This window comes from Camelus dromedarius, chromosome 10 (genome assembly GCF_036321535.1).
Source record: "Camelus dromedarius isolate mCamDro1 chromosome 10, mCamDro1.pat, whole genome shotgun sequence".
Taxonomy (NCBI): domain Eukaryota; kingdom Metazoa; phylum Chordata; class Mammalia; order Artiodactyla; family Camelidae; genus Camelus; species Camelus dromedarius.
The window spans coordinates 7,834,772-7,860,878 of NC_087445.1; the positions used below are offsets into that span (position 1 = coordinate 7,834,772).

The 26,107-nt window shown below is 48.3% G+C and overlaps 1 protein-coding gene across 2 annotated transcripts in view; it reads left to right on the forward strand.

Moving 5' to 3' along the window:
* Positions 1-267: 267 nt before the first annotated feature.
* The window catches only part of B4GALT1 (beta-1,4-galactosyltransferase 1), a 49,058-nt gene continuing 23,218 nt past the window's right edge, over positions 268-26,107 (forward strand). The window contains exon 1 of one of the 2 annotated variants that reach the window (XM_064490134.1): positions 268-973. In XM_064490134.1, the coding sequence (XP_064346204.1) occupies positions 556-973 (418 nt within the window). In that variant the 5' untranslated portion in view covers positions 268-555. The remainder of the gene's footprint in view (positions 974-26,107) is intronic. The other variant, XM_010975822.3, reaches the window with a different exon arrangement.

The window sequence follows — 26,107 nt, forward strand, 5'->3', positions numbered from 1 at the left end:
GCGCATACCCCAGCCCTCAGCACCGCAGGAAGTGGCGGCGCCTCTCCAGGGCAGCTCGGAGGAAGGGGAGGAGGAGGAAGCGCGGCTTGGTGGGGACCGAAGCCCCACAGTGTAGACTGAGGAGGAGGGCGGCGTGGGAGCCCGAGCGCTCAGCGCCACGCCTGCGGGCTGCGGACAACCGCCCGAAACGGCTCCGCCCCCGGCAGCCCACCCTACGGAGGCCCTGCCCCGCAGCTCGGCCCCGCCCCGGACAGCCCCGACCTCCAGCTCCCGTCCGGAAAACCCGGCTCCTGCCCGCGGTCCTTTCCCCGCCCCACTGGCCGCCGCGGTCCGGCCCCCGCTCGCGCCCGCCCCTGGGGCGCACTTCGGCTCGCTCGGCTGCCTAACCAGCCCGAGCCTCCGAGTTCTGCCGCCAGCCCGCTGGCGCCGCTCCCTCTCCTCCCGCCCCCCGTCCCTCCCCCAATTGCAGGGGTCGGGCAGTGCCTGGCCGGCGGCCTGCGGGCGGGCCGCCCTCCCAGTTGTAGCCCACCCCCCTCTTAAAGCGGCGGCGGGAAGATGAGGTTTCGGGAGCCGTTCCTGGGCGGCAGCGCCGCGATGCCGGGCGCGTCCCTGCAGCGGGCCTGCCGCCTGCTCGTGGCTGTCTGCGCGCTGCATCTCGGCGTCACCCTCGTCTACTACCTGGCCGGCCGCGATCTAAACCGCCTGCCGCAGCTGGCCGGAGTCCCCACACCGCTGCAGGGCAGCTCTAACGGCGCCGCCGCCATCGGGCAGCCCTCCGGAGAGCTCCGGTCCCGAGGGGCCGCACTGCTGCCGCCTTTGCGCACCTCAGCCAAGCCGCGCTCGGGTGGCGACTCCAGCCCAGACGCGGACTCTCGCCCCGGCCCCGGCCCCTCGGGCAACCTGACTTCGGCCCCAGTGGCCCCCACCACAACACCCTCTCTGTCTGCCTGCCCTGAGGAGTCACCGTTGCTCGGTAAGGACTTGGGGACTTCCCCGAGTTTCCCCAACAGGGTCCTCCGGACGTTCGCCCAAGCCTTCTCCTACGACAGTCAGTCTCCCCATTCCGGATCAGAGCTCCTAATCCCAAACAGAGGTTCCGGGCTGGATGGGAGTGAGGGGTTGGGAGGTGAGTCCCTTCGGATTCATGCTGGAGGCTGGGGCGGGGACGCTTTAGGAAAGCCGTAGGCCCCTCTCGCTCTAGAACCGGAGAAGGCCTCGGAGACTTCCCTGCTCTGGCCCAAGCCTCAAGAAGTTTTGGGAGTTTGAGTCTTCTTAGGGCTTTGCCCTACTAACTCTGGTGGGAACTTTAAGGCAGCCCAGAGTAACCGGCTCGAGTTTGGGAGACTGATAGTGAGGCCTCCAGTTGGGAAGTGAGCAGACCTACCAGTTGACATCTCCTGACTTCCCATAGAAGTGAATGAGAGTGTGAGTTAACTTTTTTCCTGAGGTTTTGGGCAAGTGACATGTCCCTAAACCGCTGGTTTCTCATCTGTTAAATGGGAATGATAAGTGCTACTTATTTCAGAGGCGTTTTGGAAGATCAGATGAAACAGTGTAAACAAAAGTTTACATTAATGAGGGTAAGCCCTCAGTAAATTGTCACTATTGTGTACAGTTCCTCCTCTGTGTAGATCCCTGCCCTGGGGCCCTCCTACCCTGCTTCCTGCCCTTGTAGGTTCCCAAAATCTAAGTGAGGAGGGCCCCTTATAGGATTTGTACCAGTATAATGTGTGTACCCAGATAGCACCACGTTGTCCCTTCCCGGGAGCAGCCTGGAGTCTTCAGTTATCTTGCTCAAATGATCTGAACTGAGGCCTCCAGCCTCTGTTTCCACACAGGCAGGGAACTTGGGTCAGTGGGTTTGCATTCCTTAAGTCTGGATGAGGCTGATCCCATGCCCACTGGGACCTCTCCTTGACCTGCAATCCACAGGCAGTCAGGCCCAGGGCAGCCACAGGTTGCTCCCAAGGTTACCAGAGGGGGGCTGCTCAGTTTTAATGCCAGGATGTAGAGAAAGTCGTTCTGAGTGAGGGGCTCTGACAGGAAGGCTGGAGTCCTGCCAGTAGGAACTCTGTCACTTTTTCTCAGAGCCCTGGTAGGGCAGGCTGCCTACATGCTCTTGCTCAATTTCTCCAATAATTACTTCAATGTTTTCATATCAAGTTTGGGAGGACACTCTTGGAATCGGTCAGGCATGAACTGTGGTAATAAAGGGGAATTTTTTTAAAGCAGAAACTTGAATTCCTTTGGGCTGGATGGTTAGGCTGGGAAGCAGACTAGTCCTGTAAAATAAAGTCGAATCTTTGTCACGTTGCTAAGTGTCTGACCTCAGACATGTTACAGAGTTCCTCCGAGTCTCTTTTTCGTGTGTAAGATGGGGTTGTCCATGCTTAACTCATGGGGTTATTTTTAGCACTAAATGAGGTTGTGTATGTTAAGTACACCTCAAAGAGGACCTGGGGCTTGAAGTTCCATTTTCTCAGACTCGCGTGGAGAGATGGCTCTGAACAGAGAAAGGGGAAGAGAGTTAGTGAGTCCCCAGACCCCAGAGAGGTCAGGTTTTGTAATTTTGTTTTTGGTTGTTGCCTGGATATTATGCAGGAAGACAGAGAAACTAATTAACAAATTAAAGTACCCCAAAGTTCATTAGGTTGGTGTTTGAGGTATAGGATCTTCTCAACGAGGCAGGAGAGGCCGTGGTGGCCCACCTCGGCTTTGTTTTGTTTTTTAATGGCATTGCTACTGATGAGTGACCAGTTCTCGGTGTTTCTGAGTTGACTCTGAACTGGGGACACGAACAGACTTCTTGAGAGATAATGTTTTTGAGGGTGAGGAGAGAGGCCCTGGGCCTTCTCTAGCTTGGTGTGGCATGCACGGGACCGGGACGTTTCAGCTGCTGCTGAAGCAGCCCCAGAAAGCGGGGGCGGAGGGTTTTTCTTCACTTTGAGCCCTTAGGTTTGAGGGTTGGGTGCTCCCGAAGTGCAGGCGCCGGGTTAGGAGTCTTGAGAAAGCTGAAAGTCTCCCTGAGGGGGTGTGGGTTGGGGGAGTTGAGCCCATCTGTTCAGCTGGGCAGGTGTCAGCCAAGGCCCTGGCGTGGTGGTTTTGAGGTTGGTGGGAGAAAGCATCCGTGGGGGTTAGAGCTGTGGCCTTTTCACTACTTGCAGTTCCTTTCCTCAACTTGGCTCTACTTTCTGGTGTCCAAGGGTCTGTGCCAGATGCCGTGATCCCTTCTGACTGGTAGATGGTGGGTAATGGGCCTGCCCTTCCCTGCAGGAGCCGGGCACCAGACTGGGCTATTGACGGGTCACCCTTTGAGCTGTCCTGGGTGGTCAGAGCCTCGAGCCAGACTTCAGATAGACTTGGGTTTTTGAATCCTGCCTCTGTCTACACTGTGCATTAGGGCAGGTTGTAGTGTTTGGAGTCATATTAGGCTCTACCCTGGGACACGCCCCACGCCACCCCCTCGTGGGCCGATGTAAGGCCCCTCGTGGGCCGATGTAAGGTCTTCAGGAGCGAGGGCTGCAGCAGAAAGGTGGGCCTTTCCTGAGGATTCCCACAAGTTCCCCAGGGAGTTCTCCCAGGGAGTCCAGGCCTGTCTGTAGGCGCTGTCTTCTTGGCCCTTGCGCTGTGCAACATCTCACTGACCATGGCAGTGACGCTCCCTTTCTTGGCCGCTTGGGCATTTGCCTGAGATGTAGTCAGCTTGGGAGGAGCAGCTGCCTTGTGTGGAGTTTCTTTTCCCGGAATGTTTATCTCTGCTTAAATCTGGCAGCAGCTCAACATAACTTGACTGGTGCTGGCACTGCCAGCCCAGATAGGGGCTGGGTGAGGGTGGGCAGTGCCTCAGGTAGGACTGGTTAGGGGAGGCAGGGCTGACCTGGGGTCTTGACTGGGGCCTGGTACGGTTGGTGCAGTCCCCTCAAGGGTGCACGGGGGTGGTGGTGGTGGTAAGTATAAGACTGCCTAAACCCGAGGCCCCTCTTGCCCAGCTGTGCTTTGAAGAGATCATCTTCATTTGTTCAGAAGAGGACTCTAATCTAGAGGTGGGCACCAGAGAGTCATGGGCACCTGGGCCAGCAAACAGCCACAGGTAGCCAGGGTCCTGGAAGAGCACTTGTCCATGAGCCATTTTCCCCAGATTTTGTGGGGGCCGTCAGCCCAGCCTCTCCCATGGTTTGTGCCCTTGGGAAGACAAAGCGCTTGCTGGGTTTCTCCTGAGCTCCGGACTCTCAGGTGTTTGTCCACCAGCACACTGTTTCCGCTCTCCCCCCTTCCCCCTTCCCCCTTATGCACACATGTAGATGCAAACAGGCTGCCGGGGACAGAGTGTGCTTTGAGGACATCTGTCCTGGCCTCAGTTTGGGAAAGGGCTCTCTCTCCCCTTTGGGGATGCGTCTTGGGGCTTCATCACCTTCCAACTTGGGGTGGAGCCTCATCTTGGGGGTTGGGGGGCACCAGGAGTCTCCCCTGTGTCCAGATCTTAAGCTGTGAGAGGTTAGGTAACTAATCCTTCAGACCAGTTTTATCCTGTTGCTTTTCTTGGGGAAGAGAATTTATTGACATGTACACAGACATGCCTTCTTGTCTAACAGTCTGAGATGGAGAAGTACCCTGCAGGACTATCTGGCTCACTTTCTGCCACTCAGCCTGATGGTGGCAGAAGTGTCTGCTGCCTGTTGTAATGTGTCCTGATTCTGAGCAAGCACCAGGGCCTTCACCGGATAAACCAGGTGGTGGCTCCTTGGGGCACAGGTAGCAAGAGCTGCATGTGGGATTGGGATTGGACGGCAGCATCTTGGAGCTATAGCATCCCAGGCTGGGTCTCTCCAGGTCCCTGGCCCCCACCCCTCATTGTGCTGAAGGGGAAAGGTCTTACCTCAAGCCACACAGCCAGGGAGTGGCCAGATGGGGCTGGAGCCACGTATCCTGCTTCCCACTTTGAAGTTACTGCCTGGTGGACACTTAATGCAGAGGCTCAGGGTGGCCGCATGTGGCCTTGAGTTTGGGAAGATCCCTGCTAGTGTGTCTGTGGGTCCACCTGAGAGGTCTGGTAAGGTGACAGCTTGTCTGGATGTCCTCGATGGCTAAGGCAGCTGGTAACTTCATTATTCATCTCTGACAATGTCCTTGTCCTAGTCTAGATGCTAATGCCTCCTCTTTTGGGACTGACCATTTAGGCAGAGGAGATGTAATTAAACTGTGCTGATGTCATTTAGGGAAACCAGAGTGTGTGCGTGTATATTTAGTCTTTCCCTCTCCCTGTCCATCGCTCCCTTCCTTCCTTTCTTCCTTCTTTCTTCCACTTAGTCAGAAACCCAGAGTCATATCAAAGTTTTCCAGTCCTGTTTTTTTTTGATTGTGTGGAATTGTTTCTCTAATTTCTGAAGCTCTTCATTAGCTCTGCTGGGGCCATCTTTAACTTGCTGCTTTATAATGACTATAATGAGACATCAGCAGCCACATGGTTGGGTATTATGGTCTTTGAGTAGCAGCAGGGTAGGGATTTCCAGGCTGGGACTAGACTAATTTATGGTTTGGGAAAGATGGGACAGTTAATACCCAGGCTGTCCCAGCCCTTCCGTGGATTCTACTCTCGGGACCTTCCAGACTTTGGGGACAGGACTGGGAGGCTCATCCCCTTCGAGCTCAGCTGGGCCCTGTGTGTGTGAGAAAGGGGCCCAGGCAACCTGGTGATTTCTTCACTGACCGTTTACCTGATACCTCCTGTGTCATATTCCCTGCCTGTTCCTGACAAGAAGCAGAGACTAAAATTCTGCTTGAATCCATGTCCACCCGGAAATTCCAGTTATTCTTGCCTGGTTAAGCAGCAGTCCAGTTGTTTTATGACAGATGGTCCACCCTTGAGGCTAATTCCCATGAGGGCCTCCACTGTGGCCATTTTACATTTGCTTCTGGCACTGTCCGTGGGGTCTAGGCGATGAAGTCACTGTAAAGGCCATCCCGCCAGACTCTGACTCCTGGGGGAGTTAATAAGTCATGAGATTGGATTTGGTGGCCTCCACAGGGTCCCTCCTGTTCCCAAACTTGGCGAGGGACCCTGGGGGCCAGACTGTAGCTGAGATTGAAAAGCCTCAGTTGTGGGGCCCTCTGTGTTTACCTGGACCCATGCACCACCAGCTTGGGGATGAGATTTTGGATCCTGTTCTAAAGGTCAGAGACCTCCAGGTTGGAAGGCTGTGGTGGCTTGAGGGTAGGGGACGGGATCTGGTGGGGAGCCGGTTCTGGGTGAACGTGGCCTAAAGGGATTCGTCCTTAGGAGGCAAAAGGGCTGAGTCACAAGCTCAGTGTTTCAGGTTCCACTTTTCAGCCTGGCCTCTGCCCGCCCCTTCCCTGCACAAATGAAGGCCAGAGGCTATATAATTGGCTGTTGCTGAATTCTTTGGCAGTGATTTTAATGTCTGGTCTGGGTGTGTAGTGTAGCTGCCTCTTTTCCCCCCTGCCTCCTCTCCAAGCCCCTCACAAAGCCCAGAGAGGAGGAGAAGGATTTGTCTTACTGGGATACCGGAGGCTAGGGCCGTGGGGCTTTGCTTTCGCCTGCCTCTTTTTGAGGAACGGGTAATCTCTTCCTCCTTTTTTTTTTTTTTTGTAAAAAGTGATGCAGGCTCATTGAAAATAATTTGAGATGTTAGAAGAGGTAGAAAAACACATCTCTCTTCCCATCACCTAGAGAAAACGCTGACAAATTTCCTGTTAGTTTTTTCTCTTGTACACATTTAAGAATTTAGCTGCTATCTTTATAGGTGGACAGATAGATTGGTACAGATAGAGATAGCCTGGTGTCTAGATTTTTCACTTAAGATTCTGTCACAGGCTGGGTCCTACACCTTTAAAAACCACAAAGGCTATACATTCTGTCAGCTGAATTTGTCATAACTTTTATTATTGAACTGCTGTTGAGCACACAGACATACAGTTTTTGTTTTTTCTTCGTGATTCATTGAGGCTCAAGCATAAAGCTTTACACACTTTTTTGGATTGTTTCTATAGTTGAGTTTGTTTGAAAAGGAAGAGAAATGGTCAAATGCTTTTTTGAGAAGGGCTCGATTTTTCAACCAGTCTTATTAAAGGATAGACCTGTTGGAAATTTCAAGTTTGCTTAGTGGTGGCAGATGAATATCATTTATGGCTGAGTGAAGGATGTGTCTAGGATTCTGATTTGAAAACTAGGTGCAGGAAGCCCCTGGGGCAGGGGGCAGGGGGCCAGGCTGCAGGACAGGCTCTTGGGATCAGGCTGAGCGATAGAATCAGTGGGGGTGATGCCCCATGAATCAGCTTTCTCAGTCACTTCTCCATTTGTCTCATTAGCAGCCAAGTCCCTGGGCCGGGCTTACTGGACTGTGGCATGGGGCCATGGTGCTGGGTGGGCACCGGTTAGCTAACCCAGTGCTGCTGACATGACTGAGCTGTGACTGTTTCCACAGGAGGTGTGGGAACGAGCTAGCAAACCATGCTCTGAAACATGCAGTACAGCTCTCCCACGTCCAGAGGGTCCTGAGATCTGGGGAGGAGCCGGAAAGTGAGAACCTGTAGGTGTCTAGAAAGTCCTTTCAGGGGAAGCCTCAGAGACCAGCAGAACTTGGCACTCAGTCGGGCTCGTGCGTTAGGCTCTCCACAAGGTGTCTATTTTGAAGTTATTCCGCTTTGAATGTCCTCACTGGAGCTAAATTCTCCTCTTCTGAGGGACACTTTGGATTTGGGACTCTGCCAAGGGTCATTTGGCACAGAGCCCAGGGACCGAGGGGGAGGCTGCACCGAGGGAAGGGGCAGGGTTGTGTCAGACCAGTGTGACCAGTAGGGTGTGAGGTCAGGCTCCTTCCTGCCCCACCACCTGGGTCTGGAGGTCATGGGGACGGCCCTGGCAGGGCTCCAGTAATTGCCTGGCCTCATGTCAGTTTGCATTCTGAAAATGCCTTTAGACATTTCTTTAAAAGTTTCTTCCTGTTTTGCATAATGTCCTTTTGCCTTTGACGTCCTGAAACTGCAGAGCTGTCGTTGTGTTTCAGGACATCGCCAGCTTGAAAAAACAGGAAAGGACTCCCAGCTAGGGTGGACTTAGGGAAACTGGCATTTGCAATATAGGAGCTCGGACACTTGGCGGGAGGTGTCAGGTAGCTCCTGGCATTCAGATGAGCAATTCAGGCAGCCTGAGCAGGGTCCTTGTCTGGCTGAGAATGGGCAGACTTGAGTCTTCACCCTAAGTCAGGAGGAGCCCCGAGGAAGAGGAAAAATGGGGACTCATTTGCTTATTCGGCAAACATTTATTGGTAACTATGCTATATGAAGTGCAGGAGATAGACATGAGCAAGGGCTTGCTGCCATCCTCGGGGAGCCCCTCAGCAGTGGATGGACCCTGGCAAAGAGGAGGAAGCATGGGTGCTCCCAGGGCACTGGGGAGGTGCGGGGAGCCAGATGGGTGGTCTGGGCCAGGGCCAGAGTCAAAATGAAGGGCCTTTCTTCCAAACACTGATTTTAGCACCCCTGTCTCTCAGCATGTTTGAACAGTCTCCCTGGTTGGAAAGGGCAGGGATCTCCTGACTGTAATTTCCTCTTGTTGCTGTCACATGGGGAGACTGCCCCAGCTGAAGCCCCAGCTGTTGCGTGTGGTGACCAGCAGGGCAGGAGAGGACAGGAAGTGGAGGCAGGGCGAAGGGAAGATGATAAAAGAGATGGTGGTGTAGCTGGGACTGCGCTGGACAAGGGAAGGCCGAGGATAGCTAGACTGAGGGACCAAAGGGAGGAAGGTGAAGGGGAGAGAGGTACAGAAAGAGGTGCTTATGGTCTGCAGAGCGTAGGGACAAGCATCGAGCGCCCCTGGAGTGAGGATTCTGAGTTCTGGTTCTTCTAGCTCATTATATCATTTTGGGCAAGTCCCGACTGCCTTGGTCTCTGCTCCCCTCTCTGAAGTTTGAGTCATGCTAAACCTGTGGGTCTTTAGTGCCTCTCCTTCTCTTCCTCCCAGAGTCTGGTGTTGGGGGAAATCCCGGTTGTACCTGCAACATGAAAGCCCTCTGAGATTTCCTGTGAGGCTCATCACCCACTACCCATTTCAGGACTCTTGGGGTGAGGCCTCTGCTGAGGATTTTGTCATCTCTGACTAAGCAGGCATAAAGATTTTAGTAGGTGGATGACCTTTGAAATGGCATGGGTAATGTTTCTTTTTACCACACTGGCTAGCTGTGTGATTTGGGAAAGTTGTTATCCTCTCTGTGCCTCACTGTTCTCACCTGTAAAATGGGGATAATAATAGTATCTGCCTCAAAGGTATTGTGAGGATAGTAGGCACGAAAGGGCCTAAAACAGTGCTTAACACAAAATAAGCTCCAAATACATGTTCTCTCTTATTGGTAGTACTGACAGTTCTTATTTATGAAGAGTTTGGCTTTTGCTTTGTAGGATTCCCTCCCTGTGTTTTTTTCGGTTGAAAATGCAATGTTACCACATTAAATGTTTACAGGTATATAATTCTACTCCCTACCACTGTAACAAAACTTGCCATTACCTTCCAAATGCATATATATTTTACTCTGTTGCAATCATAGTGTGAAACTATTTTACCTCCTGCTGTATTTGATCAACTGTTATGTGGCTTCTATAAAGTGTTACATTGCTTATAATTATCCAAATTATCTTTTGTAGCTGTTGCCTAAAATCCTGATGGCTATTCCCTTAACAGTCAATATTCCATGTTTTACCATCATAGATCATCTTGAGCATTTTTGCTACATGTAGCTCTTTGCTTCATCTGCATTATTTCCTGGGGATAAATTCCTAGAGGGGAATTTCCAGAGGCCAGAGGATATGGTCATCTTTACGACACTGGTTCACACTGCCACTTTGCTTTCTAGGAGGGTTGGAATAATCCACAGGCCCTCAATTGTAAGTTCCTGGGCCAGGGATATTGGCTTTTAAACAGCGTGGACTCCAAGGGAGAGTCATTTATCAGGGGTCTCACATTCTCAGTTCTGTGTGTGCACGCATGTGTGTGTGGGTGTGTGTGTATAAAGTTCCCCGTGTAGGACACCAGCTGCTCTGGGAATGAGGCTTTTCCTAGAAGCCATTGCCTCTGGGCATTTCCTGCTGAGGTACTGGGTATCCACAAAGGAACCTTCCTGGTGGCTCTTTGCGCTCCACACACTTTTGCCAAAGAGTTGATTTACAGGACAGAAGGATCCTTCCTACCTTTATTTGTGGAGCCAAACCTGTAGAATGGAGGCAGATCCTAGCTTTAAAACCCTGACTTAAAAATATTCTTGATCTAGACATAGAAAACAAACTTATGGTTACCAGGGGGGAAAGGAGGTGGGAAGGGGTAAATTGGGAGTTCGTAATTCGCAGATACTAACTACTATATATAAAATAGATAAATAGCAAGTTTCTTCTATATAGCACAGGAAATTCAATACCTTGTCGTAACCTATAATGCAAAAGAAGATGAAAACGAATATATGTATGTACATGTATGACTGAAATATGCTCTACACTAGAAATTGAGACAACATTGTAAACAGACTACACTTCAATAAAAAAATAAAAGAAATAGAATAGAGTAGATAATCTACAAGGATATATTGTACAGCACATGGAATTATAGCCATTGTTTTATAATAACTTTAAATGGAGTATAATCTATAAAAAGTATTGAATCACTATGTTGTACACCTGGAACTAATATAATGTCATAAATCAACTATACTTCAATAAAGAAATAAATTAAAATAAATGTTGTTGATCTAAAACTTTGCAGGCAGGTCAGTTCCTGGAAACACTGAATGTAGAGCCAGGGTTGAGCCCTGATGGGCTAGCCTGGGCACCTGACCATTTAGCCCATGTGGACAAACTCTGATCTGACAGCCCTGGCTTATGGGATCCAGCCATGCAGCCTAAATGAAGAGAAGCCTTTACATTACATTGGGTATAAGTAAGTTGGTCGGTAGCCACTGTCTGCAGACATGAATTGCTGTTTCTGTCCCCGTGGCACCCCCATGCACTTGCCTCTTTTGTGAGTAAACAGGAGCCTGCTACTTACCTAAATGTTAGAATGGCTTTAGAGCTAGTGATTTCAGTGATGTAAGGTTTACAGATTCAGTAGACGGGACACATTCAACCTGTCACAGATGCTCCCTTCATCTTGTAGCCACTCCATGTGTCCTTTCCTCTGTTGCATTCCACAGCAATCAGCTGTGACTTAACCGGGTACTCTCTGGGCCCATTTGGAACCCAGCCAGAGCTGCTGTCCAGCACATTGTCCCTGGGGGCCCAGGGCAAGACTTCCTTCCTGTATAAAGTGGGGAGATAATTCTTACCTCAGAGGATTGAGTGAGATGAGGTCTGTGGTAATAGCATTACTTTGTCTTTTGATCGAAGCAGACTACATCCCCTTGGGTACTAAAGGCTGCAGGGTAAAAATTTTTTTCAAATGCAGTTTTTTTCCATCTGCCCTGGGGGAGTTAAGAGCTGTGAGGCTGCACTGGCAGATTAGGGACAGGGTTTAGCCTGGAGCCAAATTGTGGTGGGGACTATGGCCTGGCTTATCTGAACAGACCTACTGCAGGGCACAGGAGAAGGCCTCCATTTTGTTGAATCCACGACACCCACAACTTGGCGTGCGTGTCATCAGGTGTCCGGCGTGTCAGATTCTGTGATGATTCCCTAGCCTTCCCTTCTCTAGGTGGGCACTGTTTGTTAGTGTCGGGCGGGGAGAGGCCATCACAGACTACAGGTGGCTCAGTGGTCGGGGGAAGGGGTCAGAGGGAGCACTGGATATGTGGTGGAGTCTCAGGAGATGAAAAAGGATAGGTTTTTTTTTTTTTTTTTTTTTAAAGGAGATTAGATGTAGGTGGACTCACGCTGGGCTGACCAGTGACCTATGCCACTGCGTTGTTAGAAAAATGAAGGCACAGGCCTCTGGATAGACTGTCTTTACTCTACCCAGGGGCTGGTGTTAGAGGCCAGGATGCCAAGCCCTTCAGTTCCATTCTGGTGCCAACCTACTGAGCGATCTGAGAGGAGTCACGTTTTCTCACTGGGCCTCACTTTACCCATCGATAGAAGGAGATGAGGGCTTAGCTTGGATGTTCTCTGAAGTCTCTTCCTGCCTGGGAGTTCTGATGCAGCCTTGCCCTCCTGCTTAGTACAGCTTGATGGCTTGACTGCAGGACAGCTGAATGCTGTCCCCACTAGGGCCAGCCACGTGCGGCTGGGTGACTGTCAGTGGCCCTGAGCCAGGAGAGTCTTACTGGACTCTCACACACCCACCTGACCCTTCCAGCAAATCCAGTTTCTAGGCCCCAGGTCAAAAGTAAATTGGTCAAGATATAGACTCACGGACACAGAAAACAAAGTGTGGTTACAAGGGGGAAAGGTAGGAGCAAAGGTTAGGAGTTTGGGATTAATAGATACACACTACTATACATAGAATAGATAAACAACAAGGACCCACTGTATAGCACAGGGAACTGTATTCAATTTCCTATAATGAGCCGTAATGGAAAAGAATCTGAAAAAAAAAATGTGTGTATGTATATGAATAACTGAATTGCTTTGCTGTACACATGAAACTAACATTGTAAATCAACTACACTTGAGTAAAAAATAAGAATAAAAAAAAGCAAATTGGTCAGCTTGAAAAACCAATCAGTGGGAGCTGCTGCGAATCTAGGGTCCTAGGCTCCAGCAACAACCACACCAACCACTCCCACAACAGATATGCTTATTCAGCACTAACTGCTTACCAAGCGTGGGAAACGTTCTACGTATGCATTGTTTTCATTAACTCTCACAGCAGCTCTTTTTCTTGCCTGATTGTCCTGGTTAGAACTTCCAGCACCATGTTGAATAGCTGCAGTAAGAGCGGAGGACATCCTTGTCTTGTTTCTGATCTTAGGGGGAAAACATTGTCTTTCCCATTCAGTCTTTAAATATGTGAGTGATGGGGTTTTTAATAGATGCCCTTTATCAGGTGAGGAATTTCCCTTCTGTTCCCAGTTTGTTGATGGTTTTTATCATGAACAGGTGTTGATGTGCTTTGTCAAATGCGTTCCTGTGTCTGTTGAGATGATCATATGTTTTTGTCATTTGCTGTTCTCTTGATGTGGTGTATTACACGTTGATTTTTCAGGTATAAACTTGAACCCCTGGAGTAAATCCCCCTTATTCGAGGTGTGTCATCCTTTTTATATGCTATTTGATTCAGTTTACTGTTTTGTTGAGAATTCTTATTCATAAGAGACAGTGATCTGTAGGGTTTTTTTTTTTTAGCTTAACTGAGGTATAATTCACAAATAAACGAGCTGTACTTTTCTTTTTCTCTTTTTTTTTTTTTTCAATGGAGTTACTGGGGATTGAACCCAGGACCTCGTGCATGCTGAGCAGCTGCTCTACCACTGAGCTACACCCTCCCCCTGGTCTGTAGTTTTCTTTCTCATTATGTCCTTGTCTGAATTTGATATCAAGGTAACACTGCCTCATAGAATGAGTAAGGAAATGTTCCCTCCTCTTCAATTTCAGGGAGAGTTTGTGAAGGGTTGGTATTAATTCTTCTTTACATATCTGGTAGAATTCACTAGTGAGGCCATCTGGACCTGGGCTTTTCTTTGTTGGAAGCTTTTTGGTTATAAACTGAGTTTCTTTACTTCTTATGGGTCTATTCAGATTTTCTGTTTATTCTTTTTTAATTTTATTTCTTAATTGAAGTATAATCAATTTGCAATGTTGTGTCAATTACTGGTGTACAGCGTAATGTTTCAGTCATACACATACATGGATGTATTCGTTTTCTTATTCTTTTTCATTATAGGTTACTACAAGATATTTAATATTGTTCCCAGAATTTCTGTTTATTCTTGAGTCAGTTTTAGTAGTTAGTGTTTTCCTAGAAACTTGTCATTTAATGTATTCACATACAGTTGTTTATAGTATTTTCTTATAATTCTTTTTATTACTCTAAGGTTGGTATGGGTATTTCTGCTTTCATTCTCGATTTTGGTAATTTGAGTCTTCTCTCTCTCTTCTCCCCCCGCCCCCCTTGGTCAGTCTAGCCAAAAGTATGTCATTTTTGTTGAACTTTTCAAAGACCCAACTTTGCGTTCATCTCTTTTCTCTATTATTTTTCTGTTCTCTGTTTTATTAATTTCTGCTCTAATCTTTGTTATTTTCTTCCTTCTGTTTTGCTTTTAGCTTTGGGTTTAGTTTGTTTTTCTTTCTTTCTTTTTTTTTTTTAAAAGTTTTTTAAGGTAGAAGGTTAGGCTATGTTGATTTGAGATCTGAAAATCACGTGCTTTTAGCATTTTAGTAGATACTATCAAATTGACCTCCAGTTTACACTCAGTGTGTGAGAAGTGCCCGATTCCCACATCCATGCAGCACTGCACGTTGTCCGTCTTTTTACATTTGCCAATATGATGGTCAAATGTGGTATCTTGTTTTAATATGTTTCCCTGGTTACTGATGATGTCGAGCAAATTTTCATGTGTTAGTTGGCCATTTGTATTTCTTTTGTAAGTTACTTGTTAATATTTTAACCCATTTTCTATTAGTTTTTAAAATATGTTCATGGGAGTTTTTAATACTGCGGATATTACTCCTTTATTGGCAAATATGATCTCTCCATCTGCCACATGTCTTTTATCTCTGGTATCTTTGATCATACAGAAGTTTTATGGACTTAAGTGTCTCTTTTCCTTTATGACCTCAGGTTATTTGTGCACTTAGGAAGGTCTTCATTATCCTAAGATTATAGAAATTTTCTTCTGTATTCTTTTTCTAAGCTGGTTCTTTAAATTAACATTTTAGTACTTGTCCCTGACAGTAAAAGAAGAACAAAATGGCTATTCAACCCTTATGTCATAAGAAGCCTTATACGGTACCCACAGGGCCCTCAGTCATCCCAGATCACTGATGCTGGAGGACTAGAATAGAAGTGTGAAATTTTAGGCACTTGTGATTATAGAGTTGTAATCATCTGTAGGCTTTGAAGTCTAGGGATTCAGGGGAGAAGGGAAAGTAATATTTATTGAACATTTATTAGTACAAAGTAATATTTATTGAACATCTATTAGTGCTAAGCACTGTAGTAAGTATATATATGTATATGTCTCATATACCACCTGAAGAGAATACACTATTATCTCCACTCCTTAGAAGAAGAAACTGGAGCTGGCTGTATTCAGAGGTTCTGATACCAGAGAGGTATTGCCAGGAGTGCATGGCTGGCTGACTGCCCAGATGGCCCATAGTATGGCAGCAGGCTCTCTCCACTAGTCCAAGGTCTGGTTCTAGTTGGAGGGAGAAGGTACTTGTTACCAGCATTGCTGTTCCAGAAGTGCAGTCGGGCTCCAGAACCGATCAGAGGGTCAGCTGACTCAGTAATAAAACACCCATGAGGCTTATTTACATGCTGAAATGCTAAATTGCTGTGCTACTGGGAAGACTGGAACTGTTTTCAAGAGGCTTGGACTCCTCTGGCTGCTGGCAGCACTACAGGGGAAGCCATAGTATACTCAGGCAGCGGGTAAGTCAGAAGTCGGGGCAGGGAAGTGAGTTGTACTCTAATGTTGGATGGTGTCAGGCTGTCATGGCTGATGGGTCCGTCCCCACAGTGTTGCAGAACTCCTTCAGGGACCTTGGTCTGGTCCAGAGGTGGCTCCTTCCTCCCCTGTGCAGCTCTGCAAGGACACATCCAGCTCCATCCACCACTCTCCTGTTTATTTCCTCTGTACTTTCTTTATTCTTTTCTTTCTTTCCATCCAGCCATCCAACTTTTTATTTCATGGCCTATTATCATCAAGGACTGTCTCGCCTTATTTATTTGTTCTATTCTATCCTCATTCGCACTTTCATTTCCCAACCCCACCAGGGACAGCCATCCTAAAGTGTTTAATGTGTATCTGATGGGTTTTTTTTTTCTTGCTAAATGGGTGTCATTGCTTCATATAAATGAAATTTTTAATTTAAAATTTTTAATTTTTTTAGATTAACCTACAGTCAAATTGATCTTTTTTTGGTTTATAGTTCTATGAATTTTTATAAATAAATAAATAGCCACCACCACTATCTGGACACAGAACAGTTCCATCACCCCCAGAAATCCCCCTATAGTCACATTTTCCTCCCACTCTTCACCCCTGTTAATCACTCATCATTACTGTTTGTTGTTTTATCTTTTTGAGAATGCCATATAAAGGTATCATACAGCATGTGTACATGTATTTTTAACTTATGTAAATGATATTTTTATAGTTCATTTTGATTCTAAATTTTTTCACCCGGCTCTGCTTCTTCTTTTTCTTTTTCCCAATTTTTAAAAAAATTGACATAACTTCAAACTTACAGAAAAGTTGCTAGAATGATACAAAGAAATTCTGAATATCCTCTGGATCCCCCTAAATTCCCCAGATGTTAACATTTTACTATATTTACTTTTTTTCTTCTCTCTCTTTCTGTCTCTCCATGTATGTGTGTCCTATTCTGAATCTTGCCACTTAACCCCTAAACATTTAGTATGTATTTCTTAAAAACAAGAATTTTTTTAATATAACCATAGTATACTGATCAAATCAGGAAATCAACACTCAGAAATTTCTGTTATCTCATTACAGACCTTATGAAGACTTTGTCAGTTGTCCCAAGAATGTCCTTGCAGTAAAAGAAAATTGAAGAGCATGCATTTTATTCAGTCATCGTGTGTCTTTAGTCTCTTAATCTGGAACAATGCCTACCGTTTCTTTACATTACATGATACTGACATTGTCGAAGAGTACAGGCCAGTTATTTTGTAAAGGCCCCTCAGTTTGGGTCTGTTTGAGGTAGCCTTGTGATGAGGTTCAGGTTATGCACTTTTGACAAGAATACCATGTGAATGGTGCTGTCACGCTGTCAGTTCGTTCCTTACTGGCCATGTGAACTTCGGTCATTTCATTGTGGTGACACCTGCTGTTTCTCCACGATCAAGTTTGCTATTTTACCCTTTTTAATTAAAATGTGTCTTATGGGCATTTACTTTGACCTGTTATTCCTCAAACTTCCATCTGTTGGTCTTTAGTACCTGTTGATTCTTGCCTGAATCAATTGTTATTACGGTGGCTGGTGATCTGATTCTGTCATTGCTTCTACATTTGTTGGTTGGCATTTTCCTGTAAGGAAGAGCTTTCCCTTCTCCCCTGTTAATTCATATATTAGTGCAGACTTATGGATTCTTACTTTATTCAATAGCTCATAATCCTTTACTAGCATTATTTGTTTTGATGCTCACTGTCACATTTGGCCAATGAGATCCCCTTCAAGCGGCTCCTGTGTCATTTTGGCATGGCCCATCATTCTTCGAGCATTTCCTTTCCTTTAGACACATCAAGATGTGCCAGGCTCCTCCTGTTCATTCCCTGACTCAGCTCTGGAGTCAGCCACTTCTCTAAGGGTATTTAGAAACCAAGAGCTGGGCTCCAGGCACTCACCCTTGGATCTAAGGTCCGTCCACACTGCAATATGTAGTCTGGTGTCCATGGTGTTCATCCCAGTTTTCTCCCTACATTAATGATAGACTTCCACACGGCCTCCAGCACTGCCTTCACAAATACTGCCATAAGGAACAGCCTTCTCCACGTCCTTTATGGGCCCGTGCGTGTATGTTTATGTTGCTTTCGGAGTGCCAGATACTCGAGGGTGGCTGTCCCCTGTTACGTTTCCCCCAGCAGAGCAAGAGCATGGCTGTACCACTACAAGTACTTGGCGTTAACCAACTTCCTAACCTTTGCCAAAAGAGTAGATGTGCTGGGAGAGCTCTTGGTTTATCTTGCTTTTCTCTGATTACAGGTGAGCTGGAGCATCTCTTTGTATTCTTGGTGGCCTTTGGGATTCTTCTTTGGTAAACTGCTTATTTGTATAATCCGTTGGCTGTTTTTCTCACTGGGGCTCTTATGTTTTTCTTGAAGATATGCAAGATTTTTTAATACATCCTGGATACTGGTCCCTTGCTGGTCTCAGACACCGCAGATCTCTTCTCTGAATCTGTCATCTCTGTGTTCACTTTGCCAGTGCTATCTTTTGTTTGAGTGTAAGGCCTTTTCCCCTTTGTTTTGTGCATTCTCTCACCAGGACTTTTTCTGTAACGATGTTAATACCCTTAGTCCTTCCGCATTTAAGATGCAACTAAACTCTCCTGATTCTCCTCAGCAAACAGTCTGTCTAATGACTTCTTAGCCTCTGTTGAGTTCTGTTAAGAATAACTTTACCTCTAGAGTGTAAGGCCTGCATACAAGTATTATTCATATATTTATTCAGCGAATATATGTTGTAGGCCTACTGTGTGTTAGGCACCCTGCTTTATCACAGACAAGGTTCAGAGTTAATGAAACGCGCCTGTTGCTTTTTAGAGGTGGAGCAGGGATTTGAACCCTGATCTGTGACCTTTCCGACCATGCTGCTTCCCTTGGAAGTCGCATTTGGTGCCTCTTGAACTGTGTGTCAGAGTTCTACCTCTCTTCTAGCAAATGGCTAAAGAAGGTGCAAGCACACTGTTCTCCCCCAGCATCTGGAGCGGGGGAAAGTAAGCAGGAGAGGAATGAAGGTCATTGTGGCTCCTGCCATCCTGGGCCTGGAGTTCTCAAGTGGCAGGCCCTGGGCTGCCTGCGTGACCGGCTCCGGGCTGAGAGTGCAGGGCCCAGAGGAGGCTGGGAGGCTGCCTCAGCCTGCAGGGGAAGGTCTTAAAATAACACCCCAGGCCTGTATCATCTAATCCTTTCTGAGAAGCTCAAATTATCCCTTCCAGAAGTGCTCTAGTTCTAGGAGGAGAGAGATGCAGCAAGAACTTCCTGGGCTAACAGAGAATTTCCAGGAGAATTGGCCTCCCGAGCCTTTCCTGGTAGTGATAACTGTAGGCAGGCGCAGTTTCCACGAATTCCAGTGGAGGGAGGGGTGTGGGGAGGGCAGCCAGGCAGGAGAAGGGCTGGCTGGGGAGGAAATCTGCCTTTGGGCTGGAACCAAAGAAAGCAGAAGTTCCTCCTGGGACAATTCTTCCCCAGAGGACAAACGCTGGGAAGCCTCTTTACTGGGCTCTAAAAGCTGTAATCCCTGGGCACTGCCTCCTGACCTCAGGTCTTGCATCTCTGTGGTTTCAGTGCTGGTGGAAACCTTCTTCTGTCACCCCAGGACAGACGTGTACTGTTATGGCCCCAGTTCTGGGGTCTCCCAGGGTTTCCCAGTGCTCTCTCCTTGTTTCTACTGCCCCCACCCCCGAATTCTGAGCCGTGACTGTGTATGTATAGAAATACACTTGAGAAGGGTTTAGCTCAGTGATGTCACATCAGATTCACCATAATGCTACCTTGGATCAGTTGGTGGCTTGCTAGAACCCTAGGCTGAGGAGGATTCTGAGACAGACTCCCTATGGGCACAGCAGAGGGACAGCAGAGGGTCACGTGAGCTGTGATCTGCTGTCCACTGTAGATGCATCCATGAACATCAGAACCGTAAAAGATTAATAAGGAGAAGATAAGGACAGCTTTTTTGCAAAGTCCAGAGTGTCCTTGAGGAAATCTGTTAGTCTCTGGCTTTCACTTTCCCTCATGTTTAACCCTGGGGCTGAAATATTATTCCCAAGGTTCCTCCAGCCCTGGTCTGCCAGGATTATCCACGGGTCTGGTTCGAGGTGGATCCTGCCCCTTCAAGGTGATGGAATCTGACCTTGACTTTGCTCCCTTAGATTTACGCCTTGGTACCCTTGGTAACAGGATCCTGGAGTGAGTGACCACTCAAGGCTTTTCTGGTGATCTTATGACTGAGCTTTGGGGTTATTTCTCTCAAGGAACAAGTGGTATTTGGTGAAGCGCCCATTGACATGACAGTGTGAGGTTTAGATGAGGAAATAGCAACATTTTCATTAGGAGGTTAGACTGTCCACCACCATAAAGTGTCAAAGGATAGGCTTAGAACCTGGAGGAAACTCATTTAAAACTGAGGGCCGGGATGTGCCTGTAGATCACAGATCAGGTGCTATACCTCTTTAGAGGCCAAAAAGGAGAGTGCTTTTGCCCTTGGTTGCCTTGGTTGTAGTTGTGTAGTTAGGACAACAGCCTAGATTCGCAAGCATCAAATAGGCAAGATGGCTCCCTACTCTGTTAGCTCAGCTTCTTAACACGTAGTTGAACAAGTGCTGTGGGGTCACCACACATTTGTGCAGCCTGTTCTGCCAGAAACCGTCCCAGGTACAGAAAGGAATGGGACACAACCACAACCCCTGCCCTCATGCGGATGAGGATCTGATGGAGGAAGCAGGTAGATAGACTGGTACCCTTCCCCCAGGGGGCTTGGATGTGGGCTTGTAAAGGTTGTAATGTTGGTTCGTAAAGGATGTTGGTGGGCATCTGGAGCATGGGCTGATTGGCCGGAGGGACTTGGGGAAGTCTTTGAAGTTGAGTTTGAAGTTTGAAGGATTGTTTCCTTATCTACTTCACAGAGGTTTTTGAGGGAACTTATAGGAATACACATCATAAAAAGGATCGATATAAATAAATTAAAACAAGAGAAAGAGAAAATGTAGCTTAAAAAGTTAAGCTTGGGAAAGAGTTAAAATGTACTCAGACATTGTAGCCCAGCACAGCTATTACATCTGTACCTTTGCAAAAGCCAAAAATGAAACATTGTCAGAGAGCAGCGATACATAGTAGTTCCTGCGTGTAAGTTGTTCTTCTTTGTGCCTCACTCCTAAAGGTCTTCCTGGGGGTGGGAGAGAGGTGGTGGTTAACAAGTGAGCCTGTAAGCCAGAGTTTCTTAAAATATAGTCTAGGGACCTGCATTAAAGTTACCCAGAGCACTTGTAAAAAGGCAGAGTCCTGGGCCCCAGCCCCAGACTTGCCAAATCAGAAGCTCTGGGGAGTAGAATCCAGGAATCTGCAGTTTCACACGCTTCCCTGGATGATTCTTTGTGCACTCTGCAGTTTGAGAATCTCTGCAGTAGATGGAAACCTCAATAGGATCTTGAAAGCAAATGCAATAAAGCAAATGAGAGTGCTTGGCCTTTGAAGCCTGGGTGGGAGTTTAATGAGAGAGAGAGCAGAGCCCAAGAAAAGGCAGTTCCACCGAAGTTCACTCCCGGCCAGGCTGCTTTCAGGTCCTATTTTGGAAGACCTGCAAAGTGTGGCAGTTCAAGGCACGTGGCCGGGCCGCTCCTGAGCCCAGAGATGAACAGACGAGCTACCGGCCCCACTGTGCCGGATTGGTCCAGCTTCCCCTTGGCCACCTGGGCTCTGCTCTCCAGACCTCCTCTGGCAGGCACCTTTATTTTTTGAGCAAATACTTTGTTTTTCTCTATGCCCTCAAATGCAGGGTTCTGAGATCACAGATGTGCTCTGCTTCCTGTTGAAAAAGTGTTTCCTCCCCCAAGGGTCTAATAGTGGCTTGGATGGTGAGTTGGCAGAAAGAACAGTGAGTGTTGAAATTGTGTTCTGCTGCAGTGTGCCTGAGACATATCAAGTCAGCCTTTGGAGTAGATTATTCCTGTTTTCTGATCACGGAGTTGTATGTTTTGAAGTCTTTATTTTGGAAGACACCTCATTATTGGAAGAAGGACGAAGGAGGGGGTCTTAATTCTTGTCCTTGGGTTGTATTTTTAAATATTTATTGTTCAATTTTAAAGATAGACTGTAAGGTATAAAGAAAAATACCCTGAACATCTGGTTTAAGAAATAAATCATTTCCAGTACTTTTGAAGGCTTTGTGTGTTAGATTTTAAAACCCATTGAGAAATGCTTAACGTGAGCCTTGAGCAGTCCCATCAGGCGGCTCTCTTGCTCTTCCATCAAGTTTTCTCGAGGTTTATCAAAACCCTCTTGGTTGCTGGCATGGGTGGCAGGGAGGGAGGGAGAGTAGCCGTGCACCATCCACTCAGCAAAGGTTTGTTGGCATACTCTGTGTCCATGGCAGCCAAGTGGACACTCATAACTCTTCTTCCAGAGAGAAGCTAAGGGCCCAATGGAGTCAATTGCTTCTCTGCAAAGCTTTCCTCAACTCTGTTCCCTGGCCCTGGAGTTGATTCCCCTTCCTTTGTACCATTTCAGCTGTTCTCAGCACTGTCACCCTCACCATGGTTGTTTGCGCTGCTTGTCTCCCTCCCCACCAAGGGCAAAGACCTCTTCTTAACTCAGCCCCACTGCTGCATGCCTGGCACCAGCTGGCATGTGGTGTGTGCTGACCAGGGGCATGGCTGAGTGCATGCAGTGCTCTGGGTATTTAAAGGAGATGGAGGGAGAGTGAGAACCAACCCTGGGTGGTCTGAGGAGGCTTCCTTGGGGAGGTGATGTTTGAACTGAGGCCAGGCAGCTGTTGGATGGGTGACAACAAAGTTCTTGGAGAACTCTAGAGAGCTTCTCTTCCCTGAAGGACTGGAGAGAAGATTTGGGATGAGCCCTGTGCAGTGGATGGTGCTTCTCATTTCTAGTCTGAGAGGTCACAGGGGCATCCTGTGTGGGTGGGACCACTGTAGACAGCTGTCATTCCCATGCCTGGGGATCTGGTAGTGCCTGGCTTGGCTTCCAGTGCATGTCTGGCCTTTAGAACACAGAACAAAATGGCTCACCTACGTAAGCCTGAGGAATAACACTGTAGTGGGGTGAGGGCTGGGCAGTGGGAGGGATGGTTTGAAGAGGGGCCATGCCGTACTGTCACGTCTGAGGCTTGGCCAAGGAAGAGATTCCAACATCTCAACTTGTTGATCCACAGTGCTCTGGGCACTATTTTTTTTTCTTTGAAAATTTAAAAATGTAATTTATTTGCCTTATTTACTAAATGGTTAGCTACAAAGACACGATTTTTTGCCTTAAGAGTTTAAGATGGTTTCATTTTTTACCACAGTTACTTTTTCTGATCATATGCAAGAATCAGCACGTTCTATGTCTTCTCTGTGTTTAATTGATCATTTACATTTTATACACTTGTCCACTTGGGAACCATACCCTCTTCATGATCACTGAAGCTCTGTAATGTAAAATGTCATTGTTCTTATAGTTCCCAAATATGTGAATTTCATTGCCCAGGAAAATTTTAAGACTTGGAGGTCTGAACCACCACTGCCAAGTAAGGGTTTTTAAGAAATTAAATTAAAAGATCAATCCAGCATCAAAATCCACTGTGATCAGTTCATAAAGAAAGGGGATTTTAACATTTGAAAAGTAAGAAGCACTTCATCTTGGAAGAATGGGTTTCTGATACATTGATTACATTGATCTTAATGAAAGCACCACTTTGGCCGTTTTGTCTCTGGCTGGTGAGACATTGTCACACCCCTCATCAGGCTAAGGACTGTCTTGAACCACTGGCCGGTGACTTGGGAAGCAGTGACTAGATGTTCCAGCCTGTTCTGCTGAGGCTAGAGGAATGAGAGAGTAGTTCAGCCAGCACAAAGGCAAGGCCGGGAGTCTGTGCTGGGTCGGCTCTAGATTCGCAGGGCTTTTGATGGAGGGGCATGTGTGTGTTTGGGTTTGCCGTGCCGGCAAGCGAGCAGTGGAATGTATCGGAGTTGAGCTCACACATTGAAGTTATTGAGCGACTTACACGCAAGGCCGTGACCTAGACTCCCAGCAGAGAGGCCCACGTGGCGGGGCTTTAGCGGGGGGGGGGAGCCAAGGACAGGCTCACATCTGCTCATCTGCTTACGTAACCCTGCCTCCCTGCTCCCAGAGCCAAGAAAACACACAAGCCGGCCCAGCGGGGCCGAGGGCCTGTGGTAGCACACGCCATGCGCCGCACAGAAGGGAGCCTTGGCTCTGCCTGAGGGTTGTCATGAAGCCTCGGCCCTCTGCTTCCTTCCCGAGGCCCCGGCTGTGGCTCTGAGACCTGCTGGCAGGTCTGAGTGGTTCTGGGCAGAGCTGATCCCTGCCCTCCCGGAGTCTGAGCTCCCTGGACTCTTTCATTAGGACAGAGCCAGGTCTGCCGCGTGGCAGGAGGTGTGCAGGGCATACAGGGAGGCCTCCCGGCTGGCACTGGACCCAGGAGGGCACTCAGTTCCAGGTCTGGAACCGCCAGAGCTGCTGAGCGCTGACCTACCTCAGGGGTGTGAGCTGCAGCGTTCTCAGAGCAGCGGCGGCCTCAAGGAGAGAAGGTGGGGAAAGAATTGCCAGGTTGGGCAGGGAGGGTAGGGTGGGGTCAGGGTGCTCTAGATGTGTGGGGGGCGGGCTTGTGAGAGGGGCCCAGAGGGGAGCGGGGGAGGAGAAGAGGCTGTTTGGTGATCAAGCTTTGCCTGGAGCCCGTGGGGCAGCAAGTCCCTCAGACAACCTTGAACCAGGGCAGCTTTCATGTAGGTCTTGCAACATGCTCAGCAGGCAGCTCCTTGAAGTCAGGAATTGTCCTGCCCCTCCCATCACCTCCCACCTCCCCCACCTGGCACATAACCTGGCACACAATAGGTGCCCAGAAAGTGTGGATGGAAACTAATTGAAAGTGGCCTTGGCACACTGACGGAAGAGTTTATATTAAACCAACACTTCAGAAAAGACTCTGGCTTGATGCTTGAGTAGGCTCCCAAGGATGGACTGTCTCATGCTGTTGCCACCTCCTGTGTGTGTGTGTGTGTGTGTGTGTGTGTGTGTGTGTGTGTGTGTGTGTGTGTGTGTGCTGGGGTTGGAGGAAGGGGAGGGGGAATAGCAGATGGAACACCCAGGTTCTCAGCTCCCATAATTAGGTGGACAATGTCATCAGTTGCTGAAGGAACTCTGGAGCAGAAGCAGGTTTGGCCATAGGTGGAGGTTGGGCGGGTGGTGGGGAGTCAAATAAGAGTTCATCTGAGTTCCAGTCCTTGAAATTTGCAAACGGGAAACCAGTGTCCTGTAAGTGGATGGTACTCACCCAAGGATCATCCAGCAAGTCACTGGTCGAGCTGAACTAGGGCCCAAGCAGGTTTTCTTCTGACCAGGAAACTCTACGTCAGGACCACGTTTCTGGAACCGCTAAAGGGGCACAACAAAGACGCTGTCCGGCCTGCAGGTGTCTGCTCCGGGGAGGCTGGGCAGCCCAAGTATGAATTCCTGTTTTCTGGGTTGGTTTCGGAAGGTGTGAGAAAGTTGGTAGGGTCACAGTCCAGATGCCTCTTGGGTTCCTGAAAATGGAGTTATGTTTAGCAGCATCTTCAGAACCAAAGGTGGGGCGGGCTGGAGTGGGGTGCAGATGTTGTGGGGCCCCTTGAAGTGGGAAAAACCCAATGACGGATCTTCTTTTCATATTTTTCACAAGTGCAGCAGGGCCTCGCAGAAGGCTTTGTTCAGGTTTGGGGGGTCGAGCAACCCAGCCCTGCTGGACCTTGTGGGGAAGGGCTACCTCCATGAACACCCCAAGACTTATGAAGTGGGGAGGGTCCAGCTCCCCACTGCCCGGCTTGCTCAGTAAGAATCACTGGGCTTCTTGTTATTTATGTAGGTCCTTCCGAAGATGTAGTGAGTCAGACTCTCCAGGGGAAAGCCCTGAGAATCCATATTTTCACTGATTGCCTCACATGATTATGGTAATAGATGTGGGGAAAACTGGACCACGCCGAGCCCTTGCTTAGTTTTGGAGCATAGTACCTGCACACCTGAGGGTACCCTGGTAGGCGGGGGCTGGGTCAACAGACAGTCGTGTGAGGGTCTGATCCATGAGGCCTCTGTCCCTCCAGAGAGGGAGGTGCATGCTCAGGGAGGGACCAGGGCTTTTGGAACCCTGAAGACCCCCTTCCTGCCTCAGGGGCTGTAGCTCTGCAGGAATGAGGAGAGCAAAAGACCCGCCAGATCAGAGTTTCGATTTTAAGATTCTGGTCTCTCAGTGCAAAGGTTTGCCGTTAGCGGCGAGAGGGAAGCTCATGTCTGGCAAAGGGGAAAGTGTGGACGTAGGCATGGTTTATAGGAAAGGGGCAGGGGGAGAACTGGGACGGAAGAGCTAAGGGGCTTACCTTCCCTTGTCCAAGGCTACAGCCTTAGAGCCACTGGAGGGTTTTAGCAGGAAAGTGATATATGATCAGAGCTGTGTCTTCGAAGGAAATGAAGTAATGGAGGCAGGTCCTGCGATGGTGGAACTGGGTCAGTGTCAGAGAGAGGGAGGGTGTGCAGAGTCCTGGGGATGCAGGAGAGGGGAG